Source organism: Nothobranchius furzeri, chromosome 3, assembly GCF_043380555.1.
Source record: "Nothobranchius furzeri strain GRZ-AD chromosome 3, NfurGRZ-RIMD1, whole genome shotgun sequence".
In the NCBI taxonomy this organism is placed as follows: domain Eukaryota; kingdom Metazoa; phylum Chordata; class Actinopteri; order Cyprinodontiformes; family Nothobranchiidae; genus Nothobranchius; species Nothobranchius furzeri.
The window spans coordinates 74,005,338-74,020,523 of NC_091743.1; the positions used below are offsets into that span (position 1 = coordinate 74,005,338).

General features: G+C 48.1%; 2 protein-coding genes across 9 annotated transcripts in view; one reads left to right on the plus strand and one right to left on the minus strand.

Moving 5' to 3' along the window:
* The window catches only part of LOC107385885 (dedicator of cytokinesis protein 3), a 200,199-nt gene that overhangs the window by 89,189 nt on the left and 95,824 nt on the right, over nt 1–15,186 (minus strand). The window lies entirely within an intron of this gene.
* LOC129153199 (uncharacterized) lies at nt 909–13,628 on the plus strand. The gene is made up of 4 exons (XM_054732438.2): nt 909–1,959; nt 2,022–3,227; nt 10,593–10,704; nt 13,494–13,628. The coding sequence occupies exons 2-4, from the start codon at nt 2,602–2,604 to the stop codon at nt 13,626–13,628; spliced, it is 873 nt and encodes a 290-aa protein (XP_054588413.2). The 5' UTR covers nt 909–1,959; nt 2,022–2,601.

Sequence of the window (15,186 nt, forward strand, 5' to 3'; positions counted from 1 at the left end):
GTTATTCTAATAAGAACGAGCTGCATGCAGTAAGAAACACCTAAATGCGTTGTTTCCTACTGTAAATACAACAGCAAACATTTCATATAGTTTGGGAACAATGAACATTTCTGACGACATAAATATCTTAATAACTCATGGTTTTGCAGACAGAAGCAGAAAAACCAAGAGTCAGAACATCTGATGTGATCAATCACACACCTGAGAAGTGCTGTGCATCTAAAAGTGCCCTTCAGTTGGTGTATTGTTTAATGTCAACAAACCTGCTGTTGAGGGTCTGACCTCATGAGGAAATTACTATGCAGTGATTTTCTCCAAAATGACTGTGCTTAAATTGCTCTGAAAAGCAAATAATCACATCAGCGCCAAGAAACTTCATTTCCCATGATGCTTTGCACACGGAAGCATTGTGATGACGTCACCGCCTAGTACCAGAAACACGTTCTGCGCATGTGCGGGAAGCCGTGGAGCTTTTCCCGCGAACTAAGACCATAAATCTTCAGCAGAGACAAAGAATCCTCGTTCTTTTGCCCAGGATACCTGGCGGTAAGGACACGCTTGTCAACGCTCCGACTCCCTTGAGCACGCGGAAGCTCTAAGTGCCCATGTTGAGCCCACGGAACTGCTGGAAACTAAACTGCAAGCCCATCAGATCTGCTCGTTTCTGCTCCCCTCCAGCTGATGTTTGAGGACACAGAACTGCGGAGGAAAGCAACAACTCCATCAAGCACGCTGTAAGTTATAACTCAGCACAGAAAGAAACTTTGCTGTCTCTGTCCAGCCCGTGGAGAAACACTCGTGAACGCCAAACAACGGAGAAAGCATCAAACCGACGGACGACGCCGAAAGCTGCGGAGAAACACGGAGAACCGTCGAATCAAAGAGGGAGGGACGCCTCGCTCTTTTGGTGATCAGCAACTCATCTCTTTCTCTCTCTCCTTCTTCTTCCGTTAACTCTATAGTCCAGAATAAGCAATACAACCGCGCTATTGCTTAAAAAGTAGCTTCGTGTTTTCCTCTTTCGTCCCAAACACGTCCGTCGGGTCATTTTGAAAGAATAAACTGCTTATTGATCATTGTTTGGTATCTTAAAATGGTTTCTGTCATGGCCAGGCTGAAACTAAAAGATATTAATTTGTGATTAATCTTTTGTGTTGTTTCATGATCTTTTGAAATGTTTTGAGTGATTTAAGGTTAAGTTACTACTGATTCTAAGTGCTTTGGAAGTTAAAGTGCAAGTTGCCACCCACACTTTAGCCAGACAAAGGGGTCAGCCATCTTGTATTCAAGACTCCATTTTGAATCCATACACACGCACACACACACACACACACACACACACACACACACACACACACACACACACACACTACTCCTTTGTGAGAACAAAGGACCCCATTCATACATCCTCCATCACATGCAAACACATCCATCTTCAATCATATCACACGGTTATTATTCATCTATTCCACTGTTTATTCATTTGACAAATTGTTAATTAAATGTTATAAAATTCAGATTTTTGTGTCCAGTAGCTTTGTTGTGTCGAAGAGAAGTCTCTGCTCCAAGGATTCTACGAACTTCAAGAAAGACTGATAAGAGTTTTGGATTCAATTTTTCCCCGGTAAAAGGGGAATGGTGCCCCGTATATCTAAGAATATCTTAATTAATTAATAAATCAGTAAATATTCCCATATTTACAGAATTTATTGAAGAATCCAAAAGTAAGTTAAAGCTTACGAATTGTTCGCTCCTAATAACCCCAACATTTTATTGGTGCCCCGTGTGAGGCTTGGATACACAGAGATTTCTATCCGGCACAAACAAACAAATAAATCCAAAGAGCTTGAATTAAAAATAATCCGTTGTTCAGCCTTGAACCAGCAACAGAGTGGTGCTGATTTCGCTGAGCAGGAAGCTGCATCGAACTCTCACCAGTAACTCAGTGCTTCTTTAAAGGTGCAACGTGTAAATTAATTCTGGTTGACCTTTTAGGTTAAAAATTCAGTTTTTCCTTAAAGGTGCAACGTGTAATTAATTCTGGCTAACCTTTTAGGTTAAAATTCAGCTTTTCCTTAAAGGTGCAACGTGTAATTAATTCTGGCTAACCTTTTAGGTTAAAATTCAGTTTTTCCTTAAAGGTGCAACGTGTAATTAATTCTGGCTAACCTTTTAGGTTAAAATTCAGTTCCTCATTAAAGGTGCAGCGTGTAAGTAATTCTGACTAACCCTTTTAGGCTAAAATTAACTGCTAATTTAGCGACTTTAACTCACAGTGGCTATTATAACTAACTGAAACCTTCACTCAAAGACTGATAACACCTTGTTTGCTAATATTCTGAAGGAATAACTAGCATATTTAACACTGCAAGTGTTGTAAGACGTTGCTACGGCAACGCACCAGCTTTTGCTAAAATACTGAAAGGAATAGTATTTTAAGCGTCAGTCACGGCATTCCGTGCAATCTTAAAACGCTAAAACCTGTGCGCACAAAGGTTAATTTAGTGTTTTTCTGCTACAAAGCTAGCAGTTGCTGCCAAAGGTGCAGCCTTGAGCTATCTGCAGAAGCTCTACTAGGCTATTTTTGGTTCGGTTGTTAAAATGGAGGGACAGAGTAGTGACCTGACCAACTCCCAGCAACCAGGTGGCGCTGCGGCCCACGACTATGAACCTGGCCTACTTTCTGGACAAATATTGTCCAAACTGGTCGCGGTTGCTCGAGAACCCGACTACCCTTCTAGGGATTTCACTGAAGAACAGCGTAGCGACGAGCTAGACGCTGTAATCGATCAAATAGAAAACCCGGATGGTACAAAACCAATCCAGGTTCACTTAGCTAAGTTAGCCCTGATCCTCTATCAGAGAGGACTCCAACGTGGTCAGAAGATCATGAACCTCCAGAGTATGCTAGCTGAAAAACAGCGAAATGGAAGGCTGATCGAGGAAGACGACACCCGCACCGATTCTGGGGAAGATGGGGAGGAGACCCCGCCCCCCTCTGCTGATGACAACAGACAGTGGGAAGGGGGGAAACACCAGGACTCTCTGGACGGACGCACGCCGCAGGGGAGAGATGAAGCTCATCTGTTCCAACCTTCGGCCCCATTCCCTACACACACTATAGGGCATTCAGGACCACCTAGGGGCCGAGAGCAGTTCACCCTCGAATCCCAGGTTGGACCCTCATCTTCACGGCCTTCTCAATCAGTGAGAAGTCGACCAGCTGAGCGGCACCTCTATTTAGACCGCTCCCCCAGTCCACGAAGCGTGCAAGGTGCCGGCTGGGGTTATGCACAAGCCCAAGCTGCACCTCAACCATCCACCCATCCTAGCTACTCCGGTATTCGGCATGCCGATAACCAGCTGCATGACCAAGCATCATACGCCAGTCCGTACCCGGACAGAGCGTATTACGCAGAAGCCCCAGTTGAAAGACGCAGGCTGCACTTCGCAGACGTGCCCCGGGAGGAGGACCTCCCAAGACACCCACGTGACGTGCCAGCAGCCCACCACAACATGCCGGACCCCGATTTGGGCCCCAGGAGTCAACATTGGGAGCCCAGAGCACACCAGCGATATCCAGCGCCCTCTGAGACAGACCGTGGGTCAGAGTCAGAGGATGACGCGCCGTACCGTGAGTCAGGGCTCCGTGTACGTCAAATTGAATCGCTAGCTAAAGACATAGAGCGCTTTGATCCTAACACCAATGAATCCAATGTCGACGATTATCTCAGGGAGATAGAACGTTGTCTGCTTGATCTTCCAGCACCCTCTTCAAGGGAAAAGCTCAAGCTAATTTGGAAAACTACATCTAGAACGGTGCACGGTTTCATGGAAACTCTACCACCTGACATTCGAGATCGGTACTCCTCGCTCTGCCGAGCGTTGAGAGATGAATACGCCACGTATGCAGACTCTGCGTCAGCTACAATGGGGGCCTTCTCCATCAAACACGGGAGGAACGAACCCCCCAGAGAGTATTATCGCCGACTCAAAAGTGCTTATTTCCAAGGTCGAAACGGCCCTGGGCTCGAGGAAGACCCTGCCTTCAGATCCCTGTTCATTCACAACCTGCACGAGTGTGTTCGCTCCGAAGTCTCAATGTATTGTCGGATGAAAAAACTGACAACTCAGGAGATTAGGAGATACGCTCAACAGGCTTGGGAAGCCGGCGGAAAGCCCCAAAAGCCTGACGCACATCACCGCGTCATGCACCTAGCTCCCGACGCCGAGCCGCGTTTGGAGCTTGAAGGCACAGAAGCTCCACCCACTAAGCCAAAATCTGCTAAACCTAGACCTGTTAAACCGCGAGAGCAGTCCCAATCTCCTCAACAGGGGAAGGGGGGTGCTGATTGGCCGCCTAGGTCTGGACAATCAGACAGGAAGTGGCCCAACCAAAACCAACGGCAGGCAGGTCGGAACAGTGGAAGGTTTAAGGAGCGCCGCCCACAGGTAGGTCCCGAACACAAGTCCGCAGGTGAGTACTTGACCAAAGCCGACCTCCAGGAGATGTTTCAGCAGTTCCTAGCTAAACAGAAGGAACAGCTGAGATCTGCAGATGAGACCCCTGCACCAAAGTCTGCTTCTAAGAAGCCAGACCCAGAGCCAACGTCCGCATGACTAGGCGTGGCTCAACCTCCCAGCGTGGCCAGGACCTACCTGATCAGCTGGGGGAACACTACTGGTAGATCACAGGAGTCTCCTGAAATCTACCCCCCAGAGAAACCTGATGCTAAATTTCTGAAGTTCCTTGGTGACTTAACAAACCATGATCATGCTCGCCGTTTGTACTGTAGCACCAACGTAGGTGGGTGCATACAGGTTGATGCTCTGCTGGATACCGGCTCAGAAATCACCCTGATGTGCTCCACATTGTTCCATCGCGTGTCTGACACCATGCGGTTGCTCGGGAAACCAGTCCAGGTTGAACCTTGTGACCTGAAAATCACCAGCTACACCCAGACCCGGGAGTGTATCACTCACCGGGCGTGGCTGGATATCACCTTCCAAGACATGACTCTGGTTCACCCGTTTTATGTCTGCCAGCTAGACACTGAACCACTTCTCATTGGTCAGGACCTGCTTGAACGTCTAGCTCTCCCTCATCGACTGCCAGAAGGGTCAACTGTGGGCCCAGGTGGACACACCTAAGCCCTGGAACCCAGATAGCAGCCGACCATCCTCCATTCTTGAGGTCAGCATAAGTGAGCCGCAAAACCCTTGTTCCAAGGTCATGCCCCTCCCTACGGCTCCCACAGACGATGACCGCCTGCAAAGGCATGAAACCGCTCCTGGAACTCCGTTCCGCACACATTCATCTTTTCTCTGCTCGCTGAAGAACGTCAGCCTGCAGCCATATGCACCACACATAGTTGGTGGTCTTACCATCAACTGCACCCACATCTCAGATGCTCGCCTTGCTCTTTGGTCTGAAAAGTCAGCCATCAGCCAGCAGACGTTTGAACACCTGCGTCAGAAGGACCCCCTTCTGGTCAGTGTGACACGTAGCCATCGGCTCTTGTCACCTACTTGGCCGCAGAGGCTCCTGAAAGCGCCAGAGGTCTGCTCTCTGACTATCCAACTTGGAGCAAGACAGCTCACACATACATTCAGCATCAAACCACAGCTTGATCCACCTGCACTCATCGGAGCAGATCTGCTGGTTCGACTCGGTGCCCAGCTGGACACTTGCAATCAAGTCCTTTGGGCCCGAGCCACACCATCCTCTGAGCCTCGCTCAGAAGGCCCTGAACACTTGCTGTCCGGTCAGACCATTCCACAGGCCTGCCGTGCAGTGGTTGAGGCCAGCACGGTTCTGCCCCCACTGGTCAAAGGAGTGCCTGTTCGTCTGACTCTGATGAAGCATCAGAAGCTGCCAGGCACACAGGCCTTCTTCCAGCCATCACCACACTTCTTGGAGCTCAACTTAGCCGTCTGTGGCACGCCACTCTTGGAGCTGAACAATCGTTCTGCATACTTGTTGGTCGAAAATCCGACCCAGAGTCCTATCCACATGCCGGCAGGAAAGCCCTTGGGCATGCTGATAGATAGCTCATTCCATGACTTTGAACTTTCAGTCCCCGTGATCGGACAACTTCCGTTGTTCTTGAACGACAGACAGGTTGGTGCAGACACATTCAGTACTTTCCCTTCACAAATGATTACCATCAAGCGGCATGAAGCCCTTCCTGAGGAACCCATTTGCAGTGCAACCTTAGATACTGACGGCGGTCAGTGTCTAACGGTTTTTGCAATAAATACTCAACCCTCTGAGTCACCGGTTGAAAGCCCGGAACACCAGAGACCCTCCTCCTCTGAACCTTATGACGGCTTCGAGGCCGAAGTCAGCCAGCAGCTTGACAAAGCGGATGCGCTGGAGTCAGAGGAGCAGAGAGCAGAGCTTAGAAGCCTGTTCTATGAGTTTCAGTCCATCTTATCCAGGGACTCCCTGGACTGTGGACTCACAAACCTGCATACGGTTCGCATTCCAACGAACCCGAATGCCCCTCCTACTTTTGTACGTCAGTACAAGATTCCCCTCGCTGCTTATGAGTCGATCCAGGAGATCCTCGATCAGCTGAAGGAGAAAAACATCATCAGAGAGTGTAACTCCACTTACAACTCTCCCATCTGGCCGGTTCTGAAACCGACTGGGAAATGGCGTCTCACCATAGACTATCGTGCACTGAACAAACAAGTACCTCTCTCCAGGTGGCCTATGATCCATTTAGATCAGGAGCTAGCCAGAGTCAGAAATGCTCGTTTCTTCTCTACGGTTGACATAGCCAACGGCTTCTGGACCATGAAGGTTGAGCCGGCGGACCAGTATAAACTGGCTTTCTCCTTTGGAAATCGCCAATATACTTGGAACCGCTGCCCCTTTGGCTACTCTAACTCACCTGCCGAGTTCAACATCTTCCTCCACAAAGCCATGTCAGATGCTGCTTCCAGAGGGAACCTCATATATGTCGATGACATCTTGATGAGGAGTCGAACCTTCGAGGAGCACCTGGTTGAGCTCCGTCATGTGCTGCAACAGCTCGCTGACGCCGGAGCTAAATTGGCGATTCTCAAGGGACAGTGGTGTCGAACCAAAGTGGAGTATGTTGGACTGCTGGTTGGCCCTAATGGAGTCGAGCCCCAAGCGGGACGCATTAGAGCCATTCAGGACATCAAAGCCCCAGCTAATCTGACTGAACTCAGGAGCTTCCTCGGAGTCTGCAACTACTCCAGGCAGTTCATTGAGGAGTACGCTGAAATAGCAAGGCCCCTCACTGAGCTGCTTCGGAACGACACACCTTTCGTGTGGGACAGACCCCAAGAACTCTCCTTCCAGTTCCTAAAACAGAAGTTGGCGTCCGCACCCTGTCTGGCTTACCCAGACAAGGATAAAGAGTTCTACATAGAGGCTACTTTCTCCTCTCACTGCCTGAGCGCTGCTTTGAAGCAGAAACACGATCAGGACATGAGAGTTGTGGCATACGCCAGCAAGCCTCTGAGCAAGGTGGAACTCCAGTTCTCAGACTGCGAGAGAGCTCTCCTCTCTACAGTCTGGGCCGTCGAACACTTTCGTAGTTACATCGGTGGACAGAAAGTGATCATTGAAACGTGTCATCAGCCTGTCACCTTCCTAAACAGCCAGCGACTGCGCGAAGGAAGAGTGTCAAACAGCCGCATTGCGACGTGGATGATGGTGCTCCAAGGATACAACATTGAGGTCAAGTATGGTCAGAACACCAAGCTAGCGCTAGGACAAGGGCTAGCAGGCTGCCAGCACTGTGACTCTGACTCCGTCATGGGCCCCCTGGACACACCTGCCGCAGTCTACCCAACCGCATCCAATCATCGCTACTTTGATGAGAATGTTTGCCAAGGGCTTCCGAAAGTTTACACTGATGGATGCTCCTACCTTCACGAAGGCCAGCTCCGTGCTGGGGTTGGAGTTGTTTGGGTGGACTGTGACACTAAGCAACCAAATCACTACCGGTTGGGCCAAAAGTCTAGTCAGTACGCCGACATTGCTGCAGTGTTGATAACCCTCCAGCAGGCGGCAGCCTTGGACATCACTCAAATCGTCCTTTGCTCAGATTCAAACTACGCTAGACACAGCTTCATCTCTCACTTCCCCATGTGGAAGGAGAATCACATGAAAAACGCCAGGAACAGAGGCGTGAAACACTCGGAGTTATTCCTAGCGTGTGATCTGCTCACCACTGAGAAAGGCATAATGGTCTACTGGAAAAAGGTCAAAGGTCACTCCAGGACCATAGGTCCGGAGAAAGATGGTAATGACGAAGCTGACCGCCTTGCTAAGCTCGGTGCTGACCAGGGAACCTGCTGGGAATTCAAAGACGAGTGGCTTCCTCCCAAAGCCGTTCACGAGGTCTGTGCGATTACTCGTCACCATGCTAAACAGGCAGACGAACCTCAGAACATTGGGGTACCCGTGTTTCTAGGCAGACAACCACATGACGCGGACCTAGTCACCATGCAGGAACAAGATCCTGACCTGAAGCTCATCCGCGAGCTTCTCCAAAAGGGCCCGATGTCTAAACAACCGTCACCACCTACTGGCGCAAGCCGAGATTTGGTAACCCTGCATCGTCAACTCGCGCACCTGAAACTACAAAACGATTTGTTAGTTTACATACGTGACGATCACAGCCCGCCGCGCTGGGTTGTTCCACTCGACCACAGAGGAGTGATGCTTGCCTACGCCCACGACACTCCGGTTGGAGGTCACCGTGGAGCAAAAGCTACCCTCGCGTCACTGACAGAAGTAGCATATTGGCCATCGATGTCCAAGGACGTACACAGCTATGTCCAAGGCTGCCTCATCTGTGCCCAGTTTCAACCCTCCCAGCCGCTTGCTAGAGCACCACTGCAACGCAGGGGAATAACCTTCCCTTGGTCCCACCTGCAGATCGACTGGGTTGGACCGGTTCCCAAATCGGCAAGAGGAAACAAATATATGCTAACTGTAACTTGCAGTTTCACAAAGTGGGTTGAGTGCCTTCCAGCGCCAAACGATACAGCCGTCACAACCGCTGTACTGCTGATTAACCACGTTTTCAGTCGATGGGGACTTCCACTCTGCATTGACTCTGACCGAGGAACTCATTTCACATCCAGTGTAATGACGTCCCTGTTTGAACTTTTGGGAGTGGAAGTGAGATTCCACCTCCCCTATCACCCACAGTCATCCGGACAGGTCGAACGGATGAACCGCACGGTCGTCTCTATGCTCAAAAAGTACGTCTGCTCCACTGGGAAGGACTGGGACGTCAAGCTCCCTCTGGTCCTGATGGCCATACGGTCCACTCCACAGCGATCCACTGGGGTTACGCCCTTTGAGATGATGACCGGCAGACTGATGACTCTACCACTGCACCTCCTGTATCACCCAGAGGATGTCAGTGTTGCCACTGCCTATACCGCTCATCAGTATGTGGCAGACTTGAAAACACACCTCAGAGCTACGTTTGCGCACGCTCAGAAGAAACTGGAGACCAACGTAGAAGGCGCTAAGGCCTACTACGACCAAAAGACAACCAGCCGCGAATACGAGGTGGGTGACAAAGTATTCCACTTTCGGTTCGCCCAACCGGCACGCAAATCTAAGAAGTTCCTGCCCTGCTGGTCAGGACCATTTGAGATCGTGGCAAAACTCTCTCCAGTTGCATACAGGTTACGCATCACCAAAGCGAGACAGGAGCCTGTCTACAAATGGGTGCATGCAAACCAAATCAAACCCTATGTCAAACCGTCCCCGCGGGTACAGAGACCAGACTCCCCGCAGGAGGTAGATGTAGTCTCGACATAGTTCTATGCATGGAAATGGAAAAGGGGGGAAAGTGCACGTTTAACCCACTAACATGTACTAACCGACAAAGAACCAGCCCCCCCCCCCCCCCCCCCGCCGTCACTTTCACTAACCAAGAGAAACTCTTTCCTAGACCGCTAACAGGATGTACCTACTAAAACCTTACAGAGTACTCTGGTACCTACACTAGGCTCTGATTAATGAATCTCTACGTGCAATCAAGACTTTGTCTGAAACCATACCTCAGGATATTGTGTACACACGAGTGGTGAGAGATTTGATGTAGGACCTGCTCAGGGAAGTAAGTTCCACGCTGGACAGCTTGGTTGAAAGTCGTATTTCCCCGTACTTGGTACCACTGGACCTGCTCAAAGATAGCTTGACAGCTGCTACCCCTCTACTGTGCACCTTTCACAAATCCACCTAGCGTACAGCCTAAGTAGTGCAATGCCCATTCACGTTAAAAAAAATTAGAACTCGGTTTCCTGTTACACGTTCCCATAATTGTGACACCTCACATCTATAGGTAGGTCGATGCTGAACATTGGTATTTGAAAGGACGGTAGGCATTTCCACTTTGAACTAGAAACCTGACACTCCATCACCTCAACCTCGAACAGCATGACTCAGATATTGAGATCATGGACGCTTTCCAGGGTTATAACTTTGCCTTCGATTTAGAAATTGACCAACAATTACTGATTGAAGGAACCAAACTTGTTAAGTTCACACAAACCCCGCGTGAACTTACTTTGACGCCCATGAATAGATACCCAAGACGCTACATTGACACAGATTATACGACCTTAATCTTCACATTGGTCGCCCTGGGGATGGGATGGCTCATCACGGCCGTGATTGCTTATTCCGCCTACAGGCGTGTTAAGAAACTCCAAGATAAGATGCACTTGCTCACCTACGGTGTGCCTCGTAACCGCGTTCGGGGAGACTCCAAGCGTGAATGTACCACACCTGTCTAAAGGGGGTGAGCAACATTTTCTTTGTTATTCTGTAACCCTAAGAGTAGTTCTCACTTTAGTCTACCTCACATTTTTATCTGAGTGTTGCATTATGTCACATTCTTTATAAGCTACACACTGAATGTATGACCTAAGAATGTATTTTATGAGACCTCAAGGTTGCTATGAATTTTCTTGGATGTTATATGTTTGTTTTTTTTTGGGTTTTCTGTATTTTTTTTGTTTCTTACTTGGTCACATATTAACTAGTGGTTATGTGCCGGCCCAGCTCAGTCTGTCAATGACTCTGTCTGACGCACCAGCACATTGTAGTACCTCTTAGTTTTATGGTCCTTGTTTTAGCCCAAAGACTGTCCTGATCCACCCTTTGGACCAAAAAGGGGGGAATCTTGGGACCACATAGGTCAATGCGCGTTTGCGAACTATGGACCTCGTACATCACCGCGTGCTCCATAAACTGAACTGTATGGCCGGCGGTGAGATGCCTTTGTGTCCCCTCGTGGAGTTAACCGCCCACCGACCTTCCTCCTTCTACACTACTACCTCTCGCATGGACGACATCATCATTGCGTACCACCTGCGTGAGTGGCTTCTTCTCGTTATGCGCGTTGGGGACTATCCCGTTTCCTATCCTCTTGGTGCCTGACAAAGACAAAGACCAAAGGCGCCAGGATCCAAGACAAAGACCAAAGACAAAGGCGTCCAAGGAGACCAACGTCCTAAGGGACAAACCCACCTGTGCTTCCGACAATCAAGTCGACCTACGTTCATGAGGAACAAACCCATCTGTGCTTCCGACGATCGAGCTTTGGGCGCGATCCCCGAAACCAAAAGGGGGAATGTTGAGGGTCTGACCTCATGAGGAAATTACTATGCAGTGATTTTCTCCAAAATGACTGTGCTTAAATTGCTCTGAAAAGCAAATAATCACATCAGCGCCAAGAAACTTCATTTCCCATGATGCTTTGCACACGGAAGCATTGTGATGACGTCACCGCCTAGTACCAGAAACACGTTCTGCGCATGTGCGGGAAGCCGTGGAGCTTTTCCCGCGAACTAAGACCATAAATCTTCAGCAGAGACAAAGAATCCTCGTTCTTTTGCCCAGGATACCTGGCGGTAAGGACACGCTTGTCAACGCTCCGACTCCCTTGAGCACGCGGAAGCTCTAAGTGCCCATGTTGAGCCCACGGAACTGCTGGAAACTAAACTGCAAGCCCATCAGATCTGCTCGTTTCTGCTCCCCTCCAGCTGATGTTTGAGGACACAGAACTGCGGAGGAAAGCAACAACTCCATCAAGCACGCTGTAAGTTATAACTCAGCACAGAAAGAAACTTTGCTGTCTCTGTCCAGCCCGTGGAGAAACACTCGTGAACGCCAAACAACGGAGAAAGCATCAAACCGACGGACGACGCCGAAAGCTGCGGAGAAACACGGAGAACCGTCGAATCAAAGAGGGAGGGACGCCTCGCTCTTTTGGTGATCAGCAACTCATCTCTTTCTCTCTCTCCTTCTTCTTCCGTTAACTCTATAGTCCAGAATAAGCAATACAACCGCGCTATTGCTTAAAAAGTAGCTTCGTGTTTTCCTCTTTCGTCCCAAACACGTCCGTCGGGTCATTTTGAAAGAATAAACTGCTTATTGATCATTGTTTGGTATCTTAAAATGGTTTCTGTCATGGCCAGGCTGAAACTAAAAGATATTAATTTGTGATTAATCTTTTGTGTTGTTTCATGATCTTTTGAAATGTTTTGAGTGATTTAAGGTTAAGTTACTACTGATTCTAAGTGCTTTGGAAGTTAAAGTGCAAGTTGCCACCCACACTTTAGCCAGACAAAGGGGTCAGCCATCTTGTATTCAAGACTCCATTTTGAATCCATACACACGCACACACACACACACACACACACACACACACACACACACACACACACTACTCCTTTGTGAGAACAAAGGACCCCATTCATACATCCTCCATCACATGCAAACACATCCATCTTCAATCATATCACACGGTTATTATTCATCTATTCCACTGTTTATTCATTTGACAAATTGTTAATTAAATGTTATAAAATTCAGATTTTTGTGTCCAGTAGCTTTGTTGTGTCGAAGAGAAGTCTCTGCTCCAAGGATTCTACGAACTTCAAGAAAGACTGATAAGAGTTTTGGATTCAATTTTTCCCCGGTAAAAGGGGAATGGTGCCCCGTATATCTAAGAATATCTTAATTAATTAATAAATCAGTAAATATTCCCATATTTACAGAATTTATTGAAGAATCCAAAAGTAAGTTAAAGCTTACGAATTGTTCGCTCCTAATAACCCCAACACTGCACACATATAACTGCTATTTTACTATTTTTCACATTCAGGGACCATTTTGTTGCAATGAAACTGAAGGGTAATAGAATTTCTGCTTGAGTTTTGTCTAACATGTAAAAGTAAGCAGGTTTCATTCAGATATGTTGCACATTTGGATCAAGGATATTATTGAAAAGAGAAAAACTGAAGATTAATACTTTGTTCAGTGACTAACTGAATAGAGTAGTGCACTCTCCGCACAGAGTGGTGTGTGTTGCATTGGTGTATCCCACAAAGTATGAGTCGATGAATGAATTATGTCCTGAACTAATATTAATAGTAGCTTTTGTTGTTTTATTGTGAAGTTATGTGACCCAACTCTGCAGGTTAATCAAATGGATGTCTCCAGATTACACGTTCATATTTCCCTCCTGACCCGGTTTCTGCTGAGCCTCACTAACATGAAAAAACACACATCTCTGGTTCGATTACCAACGACAGTCTTACGACCAAACGGATGAACTTCATATCCAAAAGTGATGAAGTCAGAGATGCGTTAAATCATCCTGGAGCTGCAGGGTTTGTGCGTAAAAGTTTCCCCTCAGAGACAGAATTCATTCCTGCATTAACAGGAACACCTGAGTTAAGCGCACACTGGAAGCATCAGCGACGCGGAACGGCAGCGGAACATCACTCCTTCAAATAGAATCCATTATAGTCTACGGTGGAGATTCAAACCAGCGTCAGTTCTCAGGCGCATCCCAGAAGCAGCACGCCGCACAGCGCCACTAAAGGTTGGGTTCTATTATCGCTGCTATTTCTGCAGTTAACATAGGGCTAGACAGGAATTCACATACAGTTTCAGTGTAAAACAGCCAGTAATTTTCAAAATAAAAGTCTATTGCAGCGATGTGATTGCATTTCTATGTAGATTACGCCGATGTAAGGGACCTAACGGCTTATTCTCTCCCTGTATTGCTCTAGAAATGGTAAAAATGGTAAATGGCCTGTATTTGATATAGCGCCTTCTAGAGTCCTGGAACCCCCCAAGGCGCTTTACAACACAATCAGTCATTCACCCATTCACACACACATTCACACACTGGTGGTGATGAGCTACGATGTAGCCACAGCTGCCCTGGAGCGCACTGACAGAGGCGAGGCTGCCGAGCACTGGCGCCACCGGTCCCTCCGACCACCACCAGCAGGCAATGTGGGTTAAGTGTCTTGCCCAAGGACACAACGACAGCGACAGACTGAGCGGGTCTCGAACCTGCGACCTTCCGATTGCGAGGCGAGCACTTAACTCCTGTGCCACCGTCGCCCGAAGTGCAGCAGCGTGTTTTTTATGTCTTTAATCCTGGCTGTGGAGAGGAACAACATCATAAATGACATCAAACAGCGACATCAAATGTGATTTCCTTCTTTACGGCTAAATGCCAGACGGCATAAACTCGAGGGATGTTGCGGTCGCTCGAGGAGCACAGTGGAGAAGCTGCTTTGCGGCTGAGACTCCCGTTGTGCTCTGGAGGTCAGCAACTGTCATGAGTAAATCTTTCCGCTGCTGTTCTGCTGATGCTTCTAGTGTGCAGTAGACCTTTACTGTATTTTGAACGTTTCTCCACTCATGCATGTTTTTCCTCATCTGTGTTTCACAATGATCCACGACTAGAGGAATGACTCTCTTTCAGGTACGTTTATAAATAACATCAAATGAATGATTACATGACTCGTTTTCACTTGCTGAGCAGGAACCATCAAAACAAACTAACCTGACAATGTCATGTCACTAATATTCCCACTGGCAGGAAGCTCAGGTCAACGTGTCCTTTATGATCCATAATCATAAATGTTTAAACCCTGAACAGCTGACGAGTCTCTTGGTGTTTCTGAGGCCTTCTCTCCACCTCAGCACCATCCAGTCTGCTGCTTTGAGATCGCCAAAGCTTCCTCCTCAAGGCTTTATCGTTGTAACGCCATTATTCATCAAAAGGGAGTTATTATGCAGCTTGAGTCATCAGATGTTTGTGAATGAATCACTGCAGCGAGAAAAGCTACTGAGAGGTTTGTGGGTGTTTT